This window comes from Penaeus chinensis, chromosome 37 (assembly GCF_019202785.1).
Source record: "Penaeus chinensis breed Huanghai No. 1 chromosome 37, ASM1920278v2, whole genome shotgun sequence".
Taxonomy (NCBI): domain Eukaryota; kingdom Metazoa; phylum Arthropoda; class Malacostraca; order Decapoda; family Penaeidae; genus Penaeus; species Penaeus chinensis.
Window position 1 is genome coordinate 29,361,070 of NC_061855.1, and position 17,562 is coordinate 29,378,631.

Sequence of the window (17,562 nt, forward strand, 5' to 3'; positions counted from 1 at the left end):
AAAAGCTGAAGGCGCGACAGAAGAAGAGGTAACATCCTGACGTTATGATAGCTGGACGTGGAAGAGAAGAGCGGATGGCTGGTGATTGATCTATGGGGCACCAGCGTTATCAGCAAGGTCGCATCTTTCTCCTGCACCTGAAAGCAGAATAAGATATAGAAAAATATACAATTAATAGATATAACCTTTTAAAATACCCACACAAACTTTTATATACGTTAGGGAGAGGGAAAGGGAGAGAAAGAGAGAGGGGGGATGGGTATAACTATTTTGATCTTAAAGTAGTCTCTGTGATGTAAAAGTATTAAATGAAAAAATAATTTAGTTGTACCGATAAGATAGTTTTCTTAACATCCAATACGTGATACAGAAAACGTAATATTTTAAAGGGTAACTATTACATTTAAAGACATTAGTTTCTATATTTGGTTGCTGCCAGCTACAGTAACAACTTCGGTGATACTGGTCCTTAGAGGGAAGCTTTCTGTTTTTTGTCTTCAGTGCCACAGGAAATATCTATAATTTGTAGATATCGACTGCCGCTTTGTATAAAAACCTGCACGCTGTATAGATAAAATGATGACCCTAGTTTATAAGCATGTAGCCACAAGTAACATACAGTGGCACAGCAAAAGTACTCAGCTCCGTCACCTGACTCAAAGACGCCACAACACATTTCTTTCACTGCATAGGATAATACCGAAGATAAAAGCATGCCAAATAAAAGCGCGCCTATCGCCAAGGGAAAAATACGGAAGGAATAAGAGCAAAGGGGAAATGGCGGCTGGAAGAGAGGGAGGGAAGAAGGAAAGGGTGAAAGGTGGAGAGGAGAGCGAGAGAGGAAACTTGGAGGGAACGAGAGGACGTTATGAAGAAAGCAACTGTTTCAGTAAATATTACACCCAAAATAATTTCCATAAGATAATGCAAATAATAATTATCATTATTATCATTATTCTTATTATCATTATTATTGTTACTATTATTATTGTTAATTGTTATTATTATCATTACAATTTTGTATCATTATTATTGTTATTATTATTGATATTATTATTATTATTATCATTATTATTATCAATATTGTTGTAACTATTGGTTATTGTTATCATCATTATTATTATCATTATCATTATTAATATTATCATTATTATCATTGTAATTATTTATTATTATCACAATTATAATAACCATATGAATAAATAAATGGGATCAGTTCATCTTGTGAGGGTGAATGCATAGAAAAAAGGTGTGTGTGTGTGTGTGTGTGTGTGTGTGTGTGTGTGTGTGTGTGTGTGTGTGTGTGTGTGTGCGTGTGCGTGTGCGTGTGCGAATGCGGGTGTGCGGGTGCGTGTGCATCATTAGGGAGTTGAGGTTTTAGTAGAGACACGAGTAGGTGTGATAGATACGTTAGTGGCAACAGAATCAGAAATTTTCGTATACACACCTGTGATGATAGACTCACCAATGGGAGGAAAATTATATTTCATATATACTTCAGTGGTGCTAGATCCAGAAGAGGCGATATATACACCTGAAGAAGTAGGTAAAGGTTGGATGGTAGGACTGGTAGACAGCAGTGGTGGCAGATACAGTCGTTAGGATGGTCTCAGAAGTAGCAACAAAAACATTAAGGGCAGCAGAATGAGGAATTATGGCAGACTCAGCAGCACTAGTAGTAGACAACATTGGTAGTAGATTTAAATGTGGTGATAGACCCACCAGTGGCAGTATAATACATTTTTGAAGCTACAGTACTAGCAGTGGGACCAATGGCTGTGTTGAGCAAATCAGCGGTTGTAGATTCGGAAGTCTAAGTAGACATACTAGAGGTAGTAGATTCAATAGGTATGATGTACATTTTTGCGATGGTAGACTTGACAGTGGTAGTATACAGGTGGGGACACCAGTGACAGTAGATTCAAAAGTAGAGTCAGTAGATAGGTGATAGATTCTGTATCTGCAGACTGGTCTGAAGCTGTATACTAACTGAAGTGAATTTGCAGATTCATTAATATCCGAAGACGTTGATGTAGATGTAAATTCCATACAGAGAGCAGATTGTGCTGAGACTAATGATAATTCTATGACAGAACAGAGTTGTCAGAATAATGATATGAAGATGTAGTCTTAGTATTGTATGATGATGGATCTGTGGTGGAAGGTTCTGTGGATGGAACAGAATCTCCTCTTTCGAACTTCAGTCTCCTTGGTGACGAGGATGAGTGCCACTTTTGTTGACTCCACACTGTCAGCGGTCGGTAGAGCGGCACTGATTGTAGATGTATATATAATATATGAGGGTGTATGACCAGGAAGCATTGAATTAAAACCCTTGAGCAAAGTTATCCCTGTTGATAACAGTTACTGTAGATGAAACAGATAATCTTGCAGTAGCTGTCGATATAATACAACTGTGAATGATTATAATTATACTAAAACTGTGGTAACAATAATAAAATTAATGATGATAGAAGCTACTGTACAGCGCGATAAGACGATGCATATATGCAAAAATAATACCGTATTCGCCTTCAAAAGATTTGATACACCTATTGCCTTTTGAAGAACCATTTATGATTTTGATAACAGTACCGACATATTATTTTCACAATAGCTTGGCACAGTAGCTACTTTGTCCTTTTATAACCATTTCACTACAATGATGTTCATAATTCAACACACTGCCTTTTACTAAATCACACACATATGAATGGACAATCATTTCAATTTAAGTCGCCATACTTCAGAGATTTAAAGAGGATGTTTCCATAGCAGTAGTATATGGCTCCTCAATGTTGGACTCGTTGGAGGAAGAAATTTTACCGGTGTCGTATTTATCTGCAGTACTTAGTTTGGCGCTATTGTAGGGATAGAAGTTTCAGGGTCGGTAGACACTGCAGAACTAGAGGACGTTTCGGTAATGGAAGAGAATTTAAGGCCACTAAACATTTTAGCGGTAAACATTTCTGTAGTAGATGTCTCAGTAGCATGAGACACTTCAGAAGCGGTAGACATTTCTGCAGTGTCAGATGCTGCAGGAGCAACAGACACTCTAGAAGCGGTAGACATTTCTGTAGAGTTAAATGTTTCTTTAGAGTTGGATGTTTCAGCATCAATGGACATTTCAGAAGCGGTAGATATTTCAGTAGAGTTCGATGTTTCAGCAGCACTAGATATTTCAGAAGCGGCAAACATTTCATAAAAGTTGGATGTTTCAAAAGCACTAGACACTTCAGAAGCGGCAGATATTTCTGCAGCACTAAACACGTCAGAAGCGGTAGACATTCCAATAGAGCTGGATGCTTCAGCAGCACTAGATACTTCAGAAGCGGTAGACATATCTATAGAAGTGGATGCTTTAGCAGCACTGGACACTTCAGAAGAGGTAGACATTCCAGTAGAGTTGGATGCTTCAGCAGCACTAGATATTTCAGAAACGGTAGACATTTCAGTAAAGTTGGATGTTTCAAAAGCACTAGACACTTCAGAAGCGGCAGATATTTCTGCAACACTAAACACTTCAGAAGCGGTAGACATTCCAGGAGAGCTGAATGCTTCAGTAGCACTAGACATTTCAGAAGAGTTAGACATTTCAGCAGCACTAAACACTTCAGAGGCAGTAGATATTTCTGCAGTGGCAGATGCTTCAGCAGCATTACACACTTCAGAAGCGGTAAACATTTCAGTAGAGGTAGATGTTTCAGTAACACTAGGCACTTCAGAAGCAGCAGACATTTCTGCAGTACTAGATATTTCAGCAGCACTAGACAATTCATTGGTAGACGTTTTAGCAGCACTAGATACTTCAGAAGCATTAAATATTTTTGCAGTGGTAGATGTTTCAGCAGTAAGTGACAATTCAAAAGCAGCAGACATTTCTGTAGACATTTCAGAAGCGGCAGACAAAACTGCAGTGGTAGATGCTTCAACAGCACTAGAAACTTCAGAAGTGGTAGATATCTCTGTAGAGTTGGATGCTTCAGCAGTACTGGACACTTCAGAAGTGGTAGACATTTCTGTAGTAGATATTTTAGCTGCATTACAAACTTCAGAAGTAGTATACATTTCTGTAGAGACGGATGCTTCAGCAGCATTAGACAATTCAGAAACGGTAGACATTTCTGTAATAGATGTTTCAGTAGTTCTAGACATTTCTGAAATGGTAGGCATTTCTGTAGATGTTTTAACATCACTGAGCACTTCAGCAGTATTAGACACATCAGAAGTGGTAGACATTTCTGGAGGGGTACATGCTTCAGCATCACTAGACACTTCAGAAGCGGTAGACCTTTCAGTAGTAGATGTATAACCAGCACTAGACACTTCTGAAGCAGTAGATGTTTCGGCTGCACTAGACTCCTCAGGAGACATTTCTGTAGTGGTAGATAATTCAGCAGCACTAGACACTTTTAAAGCAGTATACATTTTTGTAGATGTTTCTGCAGCACTAGACGCTTCAAAAGCAGTAGACATTTCAGTAGAGTTATATGCTTCAGCAGCACTAGACGTTTCAGAAGCAGTAGACATTTCAGTAGAGTTATATGCTTCAGCAGCATTAAGCACTTCAGAAGCAGCAGACATTTTTGTAGATGTTTCAGTAGCATTAGGCACTTCAGAAGCTGTATACATTTTTGTATATGTTTCTGCAGCATTAGATACTTCAGAAGCGGTAGACATTTCAGTAGATGTTTCAGCAGTATGAGACACTTCTGAAGCGGTAGACATTTCTACAGTGTCAGATGTTTCACCAGCACTAGACATCTCAGAAGCCGTAGACATTTCTGTAGTAGATGATTCAGTAGCATGAGAAACTTCAGAAGCGGTAGACATTTCTACAGTGTCAGATGCTTCAGCAGCACCGGACACTTCAGAAGCGGTAGGCATTTCTGTAGTAGATGTTTCAGTAGGAGGAGACACTTCAGAAGTGGTAGATATTTCTGCAGTGTCAGATGTTTCAGCAGCACTAGACACTTCAGTAACAGTAGACATTTCTGTAGAAGTGAATGTTTCAGAAGCACTGGACACTTCAGAAGCGGTATACATTTCTGCAGTGGTAGATATTTCTATAATAGTAGATGTTTCAGCAGCACTAGAAACTTCAGTAGTAGTAGATATTTCTGTAGAGTTGGATGCTTCAGCAGTACTAGACACTTGAGAAGTGGTAGACATTTCTGTAGTAGATATTTTAGCAGCACTAGACATTCCAGAATCAGTAGAAATTTCTGTAGAACTGGATGCATCAGCAACACTAAATTCTTCAAAAGCAGTAGATATTTTTGCAGTGGTAGATATTTCAGTAGCACTAGATACTTCAGAAACGGTAGGCATTTCTATAGAAGTTAATGCTTCAGCAGCAATAGACACTTCAAAACTGGTAGACGTTTCTGTCGAGTTAGATGCTTCACTATCACTGGAAAATTTAGAAGTGGTTGACATTTCTGTAATAGATGTTTCAGCAGTTTTAGACATTTCTGAAACGGTAGGCATTTCTGTAGTAGATGTTTTAGCAGCACTAAGTACTTCAGCAGCATTAGCCACATCAGAAGTGGTAGACATTTCTGGAGTGGTACATGCTTCAGCATCACAAGACACTTCAAAAGTGGTAGACATTTCAGTAGTAGATGTATCTACAGTACTAGACAATTCTACTGCTGTTGCTGCAGCACTGAATACTTCAGAAGCGGTAGACATTTCTGAAGTGGTTGATACTTCAGTAGCACTAGACACTTCAAAAGTGGTAAACATTTCTGTAGAGTTGGATATTTCCTCAGCACTAGACACTTCTGAAGCAGCAGACATTTCTGTAGAGCTGGAAGTTTCAGCAGACCTATACACTTCAGAAGGAGTAGACATCTCTGTAGAGTTTAATGCTTTAACAGCACAAGACGCTTCAGACGCAGCATCCATTTTTGTTGATGTTTCTGCAGCAATAGACACTTCAGAAGCAGTAGACGTTTCAGTAGAGTTGTATGCTTCAGCATCATTAAACATTTCAGAGGCAGAAGACATTTCAGTAAAGTTGGTTGTTTCATCAGAAGTAGGCAATTCAGAAGCGATAGACATTTCTGTAGAGCTGGATGCTTCAGCAGCACTAGACACTTCAGAAGATATTTCTATAATAGCTGATGTTTCAGCAGCATTATACACTTCTGAAACGGTAAGCATTACTGTAGAAGATGTATTAGCAGCATTAGACACTCCAGCAGCATTAGACACTTCAGAAGAGGAAGACATTTCTGTATTGGTAGCAGCAGACATTTCTGTAGAGCTTGATGTCTCAGTAGCACTAGACACTTCAGCAACAGTAGACACTTTTGAAGAGGTCTCAGCAGCACTAGACATTTCAGAAGAGGTAGACATGTCTGTAGAGCTGGATGTTTCAGCAGCACTAGACACTTCAGCATCAGTAGACACTTGTGTAGATGTTTCGGCTGCACGAGACAACTCAGAAGCGGTAGACCTTTCTGTAGAGTTGGATGCTTCAGCAGCACTAGACATTTTATTTTCAGCAGTGGACATTTGTGTAGACATTTCATTAGCAACAGACACTCCAGAATTGGTGGATATTTTCAACGCTTCAGAAGCATTAGACACTTCAGAAACAGTAGACATTTCTGTAGATGTTTCAGCAGCACCAGATACTTCAGAAGCGGTAGACATTTCTGCAGTGGTAGATGCTTCAGAAGTACCAGACATTTCAGAAGCGGTAGACATTTCTGTAGAATTGGATGCTTCAGCGGTATAAGAAACTTCAGAAGCGGTAGACATTTCTGTAGAATTGGATGCTTCAGCGGTATAAGAAACTTCAGAAGCGGTAGACATTTCTGTAGAATTGGATGCTTCAGCGGTATAAGAAACTTCAGAAGCGGTAGACATTTCTGTAGAATTGGATGCTTCAGCGGTATAAGAAACTTCAGAAGCGGTAGACATTTCTGTAGAATTGGATGCTTCAGCGGTATAAGAAACTTCAGAAGCGGTAGACATTTCTGTAGAATTGGATGCTTCAGCGGTATAAGAAACTTCAGAAGCGGTAGACATTTCTGTAGAATTGGATACTTCAGCGGTATAAGAAACTTCAGAAGCGGTAGACATTTCGGTAGAATTCGAGGCTTCAGCAGCACTAAACACTTCAGACATTATTGTGGATGTTTCAGCAGTAATAGACACTACAATAGACATTTCTGTAGTAGTAAATGCTTTAGCAACACCAGAAACTTCAGAAGCGGTAGAATTTTTTGTAGAGACACTATACACTTTAGAAGCAGTAGACATTTCTGCAATGGGAGTTGCTTCAGCAGACACTTCTGCCATCGTAGATATTTCAGCAGCACTAGACACTTCAGAAGCGGCAGACACTTCTCTGGTGGTAGATGTTTCAGGAGCAACAGACGCTTCAGAAGCGGTGGACATTTCTGTAGATATTTCAGAAGCACTAGACACTTTAGAAGCAGCAAATATTTCTATAGATGTTTCAGCAGCACTAGACATTCCAGAATTGGTGGACATTTCTGTAGTTTTGGATGCTCCAACAACACTAGACATTTCAGAAGTGATAGGCATTTCTGTAGTGTTAGATGCTTCAGCAGCAACAGACACTTCAGAAGCGATAGACATTTCCGTAGTTGCTTCAGTTGCATTAGACTCTTCAGAAGAGGAAGACATTTCTGTAAAAGTAGATACTTCAGCAGCACTAGACACTTCAAAAGCGGTAAACATTTCCGTAGAGTTGGATGTTTCATCCGCACTAAACACTTCAGAAGCGATAGGCATCTCTGTAGAGTGTGATGCTTCAGCAACACTAGACACTTCAGAAGTGGTAGACATTTTTGCAGTGCTGTAAGCTTCAGCAGCACCAGACACTTCAGAAGCGGTAGACATTTTTGCAGTGGTAGATGATTCAGCAACACTAGACACTTCGTAAGTAGACCTTTCTGCAGTAATAGATGTTTCAGCAGCACTAGAGACCTCAGATGTTGTAGACACTTCTGTAAATATTTCTGTTGTGGTAGATGTTTCAGGAGCAGCAGACACTCCAGAAGTGGTGGACATTTCTGCAGTTACAGATGATTCAGTTGCAACAGACAGTTCATAAGCGGTAGATATTTTTGCTGTGGTAGATACTTCAGAAACATTAGACAACTCAGGGGCGGTAGACATATCCACAGTGGCAGATGCTTCAGCAGCAACCGACATTTCATAAGCGGTAGATATTTCTACAGTGGTGGATACTTCAGCATCACTAAACACTTCAGAATCTGTAGATATTTTTGAAGTGGTAGATGCTTCAGTAGCATTTGACCCTTCAAAACCGGTATACATATTTGTTGCGGTAGACGGCTCAGCAGCACTAGTGGTTTTGTTTGTGATAAAAGACGTTTCACCAGTAGTAAACATTTCTGTAATACTTGATGCTTCAGTAACGCTAGACATTTTTGCAGCAGTAGTTTCTTCAGCAGCATTTGAAATGGTTATATTTGTGATGGTAGATGTTTCACTAGGCACTTCAGCAGCAGCTGTTATTTCTGTAGTTGTAGATGCTCTAGCAGCTCTAGAAAATTTAGAAGACGTAGACCTTTCTGCATTGGTAAATGCTTTAGTAGACACTTCAGAAGCTGCAGTCGTTATTGTAGTGAATGATGTTTGAGCAGCACTATATATTTCAGTAGCATTATCACTGGCTGTTACTGCTGTGGGGAATGATGCAGAAGCAGTAATAGCATTGGATTCTGTACTAGTAATAGCTGTTTTAGCAGTCGATACAGTAGTGATGGTAGACATAATATTACCATCACTTGTTTTGCTAGATACACCGTTGTTAGTATGCTCAATGGACGCACCAGTGACATTAATATCAAATGTTTTGGTTTGCATACCAATGATAGCAGACTCAGGCTTGCTGGTATGTGTTGTAGGAGAGCCTGAAGGTTTGGTGATCACAAGCTCAGCAGTGTGTGTTGATACATGAGTCGCTGTATAATCAGAACTTTTCCCAGATATACCAGCATTGGAAGACTCAAAATAGGAGTCAGAAGTGGTTGTAGAACCAGTGGCGGCATAATCAGCTAGATTGGTGGACAAATTAGATCTAGTATACTTTGGTGAAGTGGTAGAATCATCATTGGCAGTTTTGGTTGATATACCGCTGCCAGTAGTTTTCATCATCATAGCAGAGGTAGTAAAATTGGATGTTGGTGTTGATACAGTGGTGGTGGACTCACTAGGAATTGTAGATTCACTAGAAACATCAGTAGCTGAAGAATCAGAAGTTTCAGTAGAAATTGCGATAAACTCAGCAGTAGTCTTAGACACAACAGTGGTAGTAAATGCATCAGTGGTAGTATATTCGGAAGTTTTAGTAGTCACAACAAAGGCAGTGGAATCAAAAGTTGTCGAAGAATCGTTTGTGATGCTAGACTCAGCAGCAGTGGTATACAAACTAGTGACAGTAGAATCAAATGCTACAATAGGCATATCAGTCACATTTGAATCAGAAGCTTTACTAGACATGTCAGTGGGCATAGGCTTAACAGGTGTGATTGACTCAGTATTTGTGGTAGACACAGCAGTAGTAGTAGAATCAGCTCTTTGGTTAAACAATTCTTCAGTGGTAGATTCTTCATCTATTACAGATTGGTCTGAACCTGTATACTGATCGGGGAGTTCTGATTTTGTACTAACTGAATTAGTAGATTCTTTAAAATCTGTAGACAATGATGTATGATATGTGGCTGTAGATAACTCTTTTGAAAGAGATGGAACAGTCGAGGGAATAAATGAATATGAAGATATAGATTTGGTATTGTGTGATATTTGTTCTGAAGTGGAAGGTCCTGTAGGAATGGTAATTACATCTTGATTTGTTGAAACGGAATATGTGGATGGAACAGAATTTGTTGACGTTCTTGGCTCTACAGTTTCCTTGGTGTTAAGGAAGAGTGCTGTTTCTGTTGACTTCACACTGTCAACGGTTGGTAAAGTAGCAGTGAGTGTGGATGATGAAACAGGTGATGTATGACCAGAAGCCGTTGATTTAGAGCCGTTGAACCAAGAAATTCCTGTTGATATCAACGTTACTGTAGATGGAATAGATGAGCTTGTTTTATTTGTTAACTTGCCAGATGCCGATGTAACTGTGACTGTGGATGGACCATTGACTGTTCATATTTAGTGTTTATCAAGAACTTTATTAAATCAATGAATGTAAAGAAAAAAATAGTGCTAGTCTGTAGCAGATATGGCAATCACTATAATTAACATTATAATAATATTTATAAAAATAGCAATAATGATAAGGAAAGCCATATAACAATTAATCAATTTTGCTCCTGCTAAAAGACAGCGACTAAAAGAATATGAATGTATTTAGGTTCATAAACATAATTTTATGATCTCTTTCATAGCTGATTATTTTATAACATAAAAAATCGGGTATACTTTTTACTTGGAGCTATAGTTATCTCCCTTTTGTGAAAGCAGCTAATTATTCATGGAAGCAGCCAATAGAGAAATCCTTGGTTGCCCCCTCCATTATCAATAACATAATTGTATGTCATACTGCCCTTTTAAATTTGCACTCATGAAGAGCTTTGAGACATTCATTACATTAATACCCAACAGCCTTTTAATTCAACTTACCTGGAAAATTAGAAGAGACTGTTCTTATGGTAGTAAAAGGTTCTTCAGTGCTGGACTTTAGATAGTTCTTGGACATTTCAGTGGAGGTAGAAACTTTACCACTGGTCTGTATATCTTCTGTAGTTGGTGCTATAATATTGTTTGGTTCCGTTATGTTGGCTGACATTTCAGTGATGGTAGATAGTACAGAATCGGTAGGTGTTTCTGTAATGGTAATGGTAGAGACTTCTGAAGCAGTAGACACTTTTGTGGTAGCTTCAGTAGCAGTAGGAACTTCAAAAGAAGTAAACGATTCTGTTGTAGCAGATGCTTCAGCAAGAGTAGATTCAGTAAATTCTGCAGTACCATTGGATGCTATAGTGCCAGTAGATGCTATGTGGACATTAGAGGTTGCGCTGGTAGTAGGCACTGCACTAGGTGTAGATGTAACATGTGATACTGTATTGGCAGCAGACACTGTGTTAGATACTATTGTAGCATTGGATACTATTGCGCTAGTAGATGGTGTTGTATCATTTAAAGCTAAAATAACAGTAGACTCCTTAGTATCCTTAGATGTTGTGATGTCTTTGGATATTGTAGTAGCAATGATAGACACATTAGTACGAATGGGTGTCGCAGTGACACTAAGTACCAAAGATGATGTAGTAGCATTAGATGCTGCATTAACATAAACTGCTGTATTGGTAGATGCTTTAGTGACATTAGGTCCTACAACAGTAGCAAATACTGTAGTAGCATCAAATTCTGTGCTGTCGACAAACATTGTATTAGCAGATGCTGTAGTCTCGGCAGGCACTGTTATAGAGGAAAAGGTTGTAGTGGCAGATGGTACTGTATTATCACCGGGTTCTGTTGTGGCAGAAAATATTGTATTTTTACTAGATGCTACAGTAGTATCAGGTGTTGCTGTATTTCCAGGAAGACCTAAAGTTTCCACAGATGTTGTCATAGGATTAGATATCTCACTATCTGAAGATATTGTCCTAATAATGGATGCTGAAGTAGCAGCAGATGCTGTAGAAGTATTGAATTCTACATCATTGATGGACACTGTTGTTTCAACGAATGCTGTAGAATTTCTAGTTGATGTTGCAGCACTGGATGATGTCTTAGTAAACATTATGGTATCATTCGATATTGTGGCAGTCAATGCTGCTGTATTACTGATTATTGCAGTAGCAGCAGATTTTGTAATAGCACTGGACGTTGTGTTGGTAGTAGCCAATGTCAATATCTTGGTAGCTGCTGAAGTATCTTTAGAATTTGTAGTATCTGTAGATGTAATGGTAGTATGTGTTGCAACAGCAGTAACTGTTGTAGTAGCATTAGATCTAATAGTGGCAACAGAAGGTGAGGTAGCATCAGATCCTGTATAATCAGCCGATACTGTAGTTGCGTTATATTTCACAGTGTCAGTAGATGTTGTAGTAACAACGGATACTGTACTGTAATCAGATCCATCAGGCACAGTAGTATTAGATACTCCACTGGTGGTAGATGCTTTGGTGGCATTGGATCCTAGAGTAGTAGTAAACATGGTGTCATTAATCGCTGTTGTTTCAATAGTCACTGTAGTATCAGATGCTTTGCCACTGAATGCTGAAACTTCAGATGTTGTAGGAGGAATAAACGTTTTATTGCTAATATACACAGTAGTTCCACTGGATATTGTAGTGGTGGATGCTGTAGCAGCAGGAAAGGCTGTGATTAAATTAGAAGTTACAGCAGCAGTAGACACTGTATTTACATTGTATACTGTAGTGTTAGTAAATACTGTAGTACCATAGGACACTGTTGATTCAATAGATGCTGTGCTGCCAGATGCTGTACTTGCAGTGGAACCTGTAGTGGCACTGGATGTTATATCAGTAGTAGACACATTGAATGCTGTATTGGCAGAAGAGTCTGCACCAACAGTAGAAACTGTAGTTACATTAGATACTGCAATAGTGTTAGCGTGTGTCACTTCACTGGTGGTTGGCAGGTCTTTGGTAGTTGTCACTTCACTGATGGTTGGCAGGTCTTTCGTAGTTGTCACTTCACTGATGGTTGGATGATCTTTGGTAGTTGTCACTTCACTGGTGGTTGGCAGGTCTTTGGTAGTTGTCACTTCACTGATGGTTGGATGATTTTTGGTAGTTGTCATTTCACTGGTGGTTGGCAGGTCTTTGGTAGTTGTCACTTCACTGATGGTTGGATGATCTTTCGTAGTTGTCACTTCACTGGTGGTTGGCAGGTCTTTAGTAGTTGTCACTTCACTGGTGGTTGGCAGATCTTTGGTAGTTGTCACTTCACTGCTGGTTGGCAGATCTTTGGTAGTTGTCACTTCACCTGTGGTTGGCAGGTCTTTGCTGACTGTCACTTCACTAGTGGTTGGCAGGTCTTTCGTGACTGTCACTGCACTGGTGGTTGGCATGTCTTTGCTGACTGTCACTTCACTAGTGGTTGGCAGGTCTTTGCTGACTGTCACTTCACTAGTGGTTGCCAGGTCTTTCGTGACTGTCACTTCACTAGTGGTTGGCAGGTCTTTCGTGACTGTCAATTCACTGGTGGTTGGCAGATCGTTGGTAGTTGTCACTTCACTGGTGGTTGGCAGGTCTTTGGTAGTTGTCACTTCACTAGTGGTTGGCAGGTCTTTGGTAGTTGTCACTTCACTGGTGGTTGGCAGGTCTTTCGTAGTAGTCACTTCACTGGTGGTTGGCAGGTCTTTGGTAGTTGTCACTTCACTGGTGGTTGGCAGGTCTTTGGTAGTTGTCACTTCACTGGTGGTTGGCAGGTCTTTCGTAGTAGTCACTTCACTGGTGGTTGGCAGGTCTTTCGTGACTGTCACTTCACTGGTGGTTCGCAGGTCTTTGGTAGTTGTCACTTCACTGGTGGTTGGCAGATCTTTGGTAATTGTCACTTCACTGGTGGTTGGCAGGTCTTTGGTGACTGTCACTTCACTAGTGGTTGGCAGGTGTTTGGTGACTGTCACTTCACTGTTGGTTGACAGGTCTTTGGTGACTGTCACTTCACTGGTGGTTGGCAATTCTTTGGTAGTTGTCATTTCACCGGTAGTTGGCAGATCGTTGGTAGGTGTCACTTCACTGGTGGTTGGCAGGTCTTTGTTAGTTGTCACTTCACTGGTGGTTGGCAGATCTTTGGTAGTTGTCATTTCACCGGTGGTTGGCAGATCGTTGGTAGTTGTAACTTCACTGGTGGTTGGCAGGTCTTTGGTAGTTGTCACTTCACTGGTGGTTGGCAGATCTTTGGTAATTGTCACTTCACTGGTGGTTGGCAGGTCTTTGGTGACTGTCACTTCACTAGTGGTTGGCAGGTGTTTGGTGACTGTCACTTCACTGTTGGTTGACAGGTCTTTGGTGACTGTCACTTCACTGGTGGTTGGCAATTCTTTGGTAGTTGTCATTTCACCGGTGGTTGGCAGATCATTGGTAGGTGTCACTTCACTGGTGGTTGGCAGGTCTTTGGTAGTTGTCACTTCACTGGTGGTTGGCAGGTCTTTGGTGACTGTCTCTTCACAGGTGGTTGGCAGGTCTTTGGTAGTTGTCACTTCACTGGTGGTTGGCAGATCATTGGTAGTTGTCATTTCACCGGTGGTTGGCAGATCGTTGGTAGTAGTCACTTCACTGGTGGTTGGCAGTTCTTTGGTGACTGTCACTTCACTGGTGGTTGGCAGATCTTTGGTGGCTGTCACTTCACTGGTGGTTGGCAGGTTTTTGGTAGTTGTCACTTCACTGGTGGTTGGCAGGTCTTTGGTAGTTGTCACCTCGCCGGTGGTTGGCAGATCTTTGGTGGTTGTCACTTCACTGTTGGTTGGCAGGTCTTTGTTGGTTGTCACTTCACTGGTGGTTGGCAGATCTTTGGTAGCTGTCATTTCACCGGTGGTTGGCAGATCGTTGGTAGCCAGGTCTTTGGTAGTTGGCACTTCACTGGTGGTTGGCAGGTCTTTGGTAGTTGTCACTTCACTGGTGGTTGGCAGGTCTTTGGTAGTTGTCACTTCACTGGTGGTTGGCAGGTCTTTAGTGACTATCACTTCACTGGTGGTTGGAAGGTCTTTGGTAGTTGTCGCTTCACTGGTGGTTGGCAGGTCTTTGGTGACTGTCACTTCACTGGTGGTTGGAAGGTCTTTGGTAGTTGTCACTTCACTGGTGGTTGGTAGGTCTTTGGTGACTGTCACTTCACTGGTGGTTGGCAGGTCTATGGTGATTGTCACTTCACTGGTGGTTGGCAGGTCTTTGGTGACTGTCACTTCACTGGTGGTTGGCAGGTCTTTGGTGACTGTCACTTCACTGGTGGTTGGCAGGTCTTTGGTGACTGTCACTTCACTGGTGGTTGGCAGTTCTCTGGTAGTTGTCACTTCACCGGTGGTTGGTAGGTCTTTGGTGACTGTCACTTCACTGGTGGTTGGCAGGTCTTTAGTAGTTGTCACTTCACTGGTGGTTGGTAGGGCTTTGGTGACTGTCACTTCACTGGTGGTTGGCAGGTCTTTGGTGACTGTCACTTCACTGGTGGTTGGCAGGTCTTTGGTGACTGTCACTTCACTGGTGGTTGGCAGGTCTTTGGTGAATGTCACTTCACTGGTGGTTGGCAGGTCTTTGGTGACTGTCACTTCACTGGTGGTTGGCAGGTCTTTGGTAACTGTCACTTCACTGGTGGTTGGCAGGTCTTTCGTGACTGTCACTTCACTGGTGGTTGGCAGGTCTTTGGTGACTGTCACTTCACTGGTGGTTGGCAGGACTTCGGTTAATGTCACTTCATTGGTGGTTGGCAGGTCTTTGGTGAATGTCACTTCATTAGTGGTTGGCAGGTCTTTGGTGACTGTCACTTGACTGGTGGTTGGCAGGTCTTTGGTGAATGTCACTTCACTGGTGGTTAGCAGGTCTTTGGTGGCTGTCACTTCACTGGTGGTTGGCAGATCTTTGGTAGTTGTCATTTCACCGGTGGTTGGCAGATCGTTGGTAGCTGTCAATTCACTGGTGGTTGCCAGGTCTTTGGTAGTTGGCACTTCACTGGTGGTTGGCAGGTCTTTGGTAGTTGTCACTTCACTGGTGGTTGGCAGATCTTTGGTAATTGTCACTTCACTGGTGGTTGGCAGGTCTTTGGTAGTTGTCATTTCACTGGTGGTTGGTAGATCTTTGGTAATTGTCACTTCACTGGTGGTTGGCAGGTCTTTCGTGACTGTAACTTCACTGGTGGTTGGCAGGTTTTTGGTAGTTGTCAATTCACTGGTGGTTGGCAGATCTTTGGTAGTTGTCACTTCACTGGTGGTTGGCAGGTCTCTGGTGACTGTCACTTCACTGGTGGTTGGCAGGTCTCTGGTGACTGTCACTTCACTGGTGGTTGGCAGGTCTCTGGTGACTGTCATTTCACTGGTGGTTGGCAGGTCTCTGGTGACTGTCATTTCACTGGTGGTTGGCAGGTATTTGGTAGTTGTCACTTCACTGGTGGTTGGCAGGTCTTTGGTAGTTGTCACTTCACTGGTGGTTGGCAGGTCTTTGGTAGTTGTCACTTGACTGGTGGTTGGCAGGGCTTTGGTAGTTGTCACTTCACTGGTGGTTGGCAGATCTTTGGTAGTTGTCACTTCACCGGAGGATGGCAGATCTTTGGTGACTGTCACTTCACTGGTGGTTGGCAGGTCTTTGGTAGTTGTCACTTCACTAGTGGTTGGCAGATCTTTGGTAGTTGTCACTTCACCGGTGGTTGGCAGATCTTTGGTAGTTGTCACTTCACTGGTGGTTGGCAGATCTTTGGTACTTGTTACTTCACTGGTGGTTGGCAGATCTTTGGTAGTTGTCACTTCACTGGTGGTTGGCAGGTCTTTGGTAGTTGTCACTTCACTGGTGGTTGGAAGGTCTTTGGTAGTTGTCACTTCACTGGTGGTTGGAAGGTCTTTGGTGACTGTCACTTCACTGGTGGTTAGAAGGTGTTTGGTAGTTGTCACCTCACTGGTGGTTGGCAGGTCTTTGGTGACTGTCACTTCACTGGTAGTTGGCAGGTCTTTGGTAGTTGTCACTTTACTGGTGGTTGGCAGGTCTTTGGTAGTTGTCACTTCACTGGTGGTTGGAAGGTCTTTAGTAGTTGTCACTTCACTGGTGGTTGGCCTATCTTTGGTAGTTGTCACTTCACTGGTGGTTGGAAGGTCTTTGGTGACTGTCACTTCACTGGTGGTTGAAAGGTCTTTGGTAGTTGTCACTTCACTGGTGGTTGGCAGGTGTTTGGTGACTGTCACTTCACTGGTGGTTGGCAGGTATTTGGTAGTTGTCACTTCACTGGTGGTTGGCAGGTCTTTGGTAGTTGTCACTTCACTGGTGGTTGGCAGGTCTGTGGTGACTGTCACTTCACTGGTGGTTGGCAGGTCTTTGGTAGTTGTCACTTCACTGGTGGTTGGCAGGGCTTTGGTAGTTTTCACTTCACTGGTGGTTGGCAGATCTTTGGTAGTTGTCACTCACCGGAGGATGGGCAGATCTTTGGTGACTGTCACTTCACTGGTGGTTGGCAGGTTCTTTGGTTAGTTGTCACTTCACTGGTGGTTGGCAGATCTTTGGTAGTTGTCCACTTCACGGTGGTGGCAGATCTTTGGTAGTTGTCACTTTACTGGTGGTTTGGCAGGTCTTTGGTAGTTGTCACTTCACTGGTGGTGGGCAGATCTTTTGGTAGTTTTCACTTCACTGGTGGTTTGCAGGTCTTTGGTAGTTGTCACTTACTGGTGTTGGCAGATCTTTGGTACTTGTCCACTTCACTGGTGGTTGGCAGATCTTTGGTAGCTGTCACTTTACTGGTGGTTGGCAGGTCTTTAGTAGCTGTCACTTCACTGGTGGTTGGCAGGTCTTTGGTAGTTGTCACTTCACTGGTGGTTGGCAGGTCTTTGGTAGTTGTCACTTCACTGGTGGTTGGCAGATCTTTGGTAGTTGTCACTTCACT

General features: G+C 41.9%; 1 protein-coding gene across 1 annotated transcript in view; it reads right to left on the reverse strand.

The window, feature by feature from the left end:
• LOC125045375 (streptococcal hemagglutinin-like) overlaps positions 1 to 16,042 on the reverse strand; it is a 20,665-nt gene extending 4,623 nt beyond the window's left edge. The window contains exons 1-13 of the mRNA XM_047642581.1: positions 15,976 to 16,042; positions 15,760 to 15,882; positions 15,503 to 15,666; positions 14,485 to 14,632; positions 13,909 to 14,082; positions 13,549 to 13,722; positions 12,973 to 13,176; positions 10,639 to 12,582; positions 2,907 to 10,139; positions 2,334 to 2,397; positions 2,097 to 2,208; positions 1,688 to 1,813; positions 609 to 651 (exon numbers count right to left, since the gene is read on the reverse strand). Of these exons, the coding sequence (XP_047498537.1) occupies positions 609 to 651; positions 1,688 to 1,813; positions 2,097 to 2,208; positions 2,334 to 2,397; positions 2,907 to 10,139; positions 10,639 to 12,582; positions 12,973 to 13,176; positions 13,549 to 13,722; positions 13,909 to 14,082; positions 14,485 to 14,632; positions 15,503 to 15,666; positions 15,760 to 15,882; positions 15,976 to 16,042 (10,576 nt within the window). The remainder of the gene's footprint in view (positions 1 to 608; positions 652 to 1,687; positions 1,814 to 2,096; positions 2,209 to 2,333; positions 2,398 to 2,906; positions 10,140 to 10,638; positions 12,583 to 12,972; positions 13,177 to 13,548; positions 13,723 to 13,908; positions 14,083 to 14,484; positions 14,633 to 15,502; positions 15,667 to 15,759; positions 15,883 to 15,975) is intronic.
• Between the last annotated feature and the right edge of the window lie 1,520 nt (positions 16,043 to 17,562).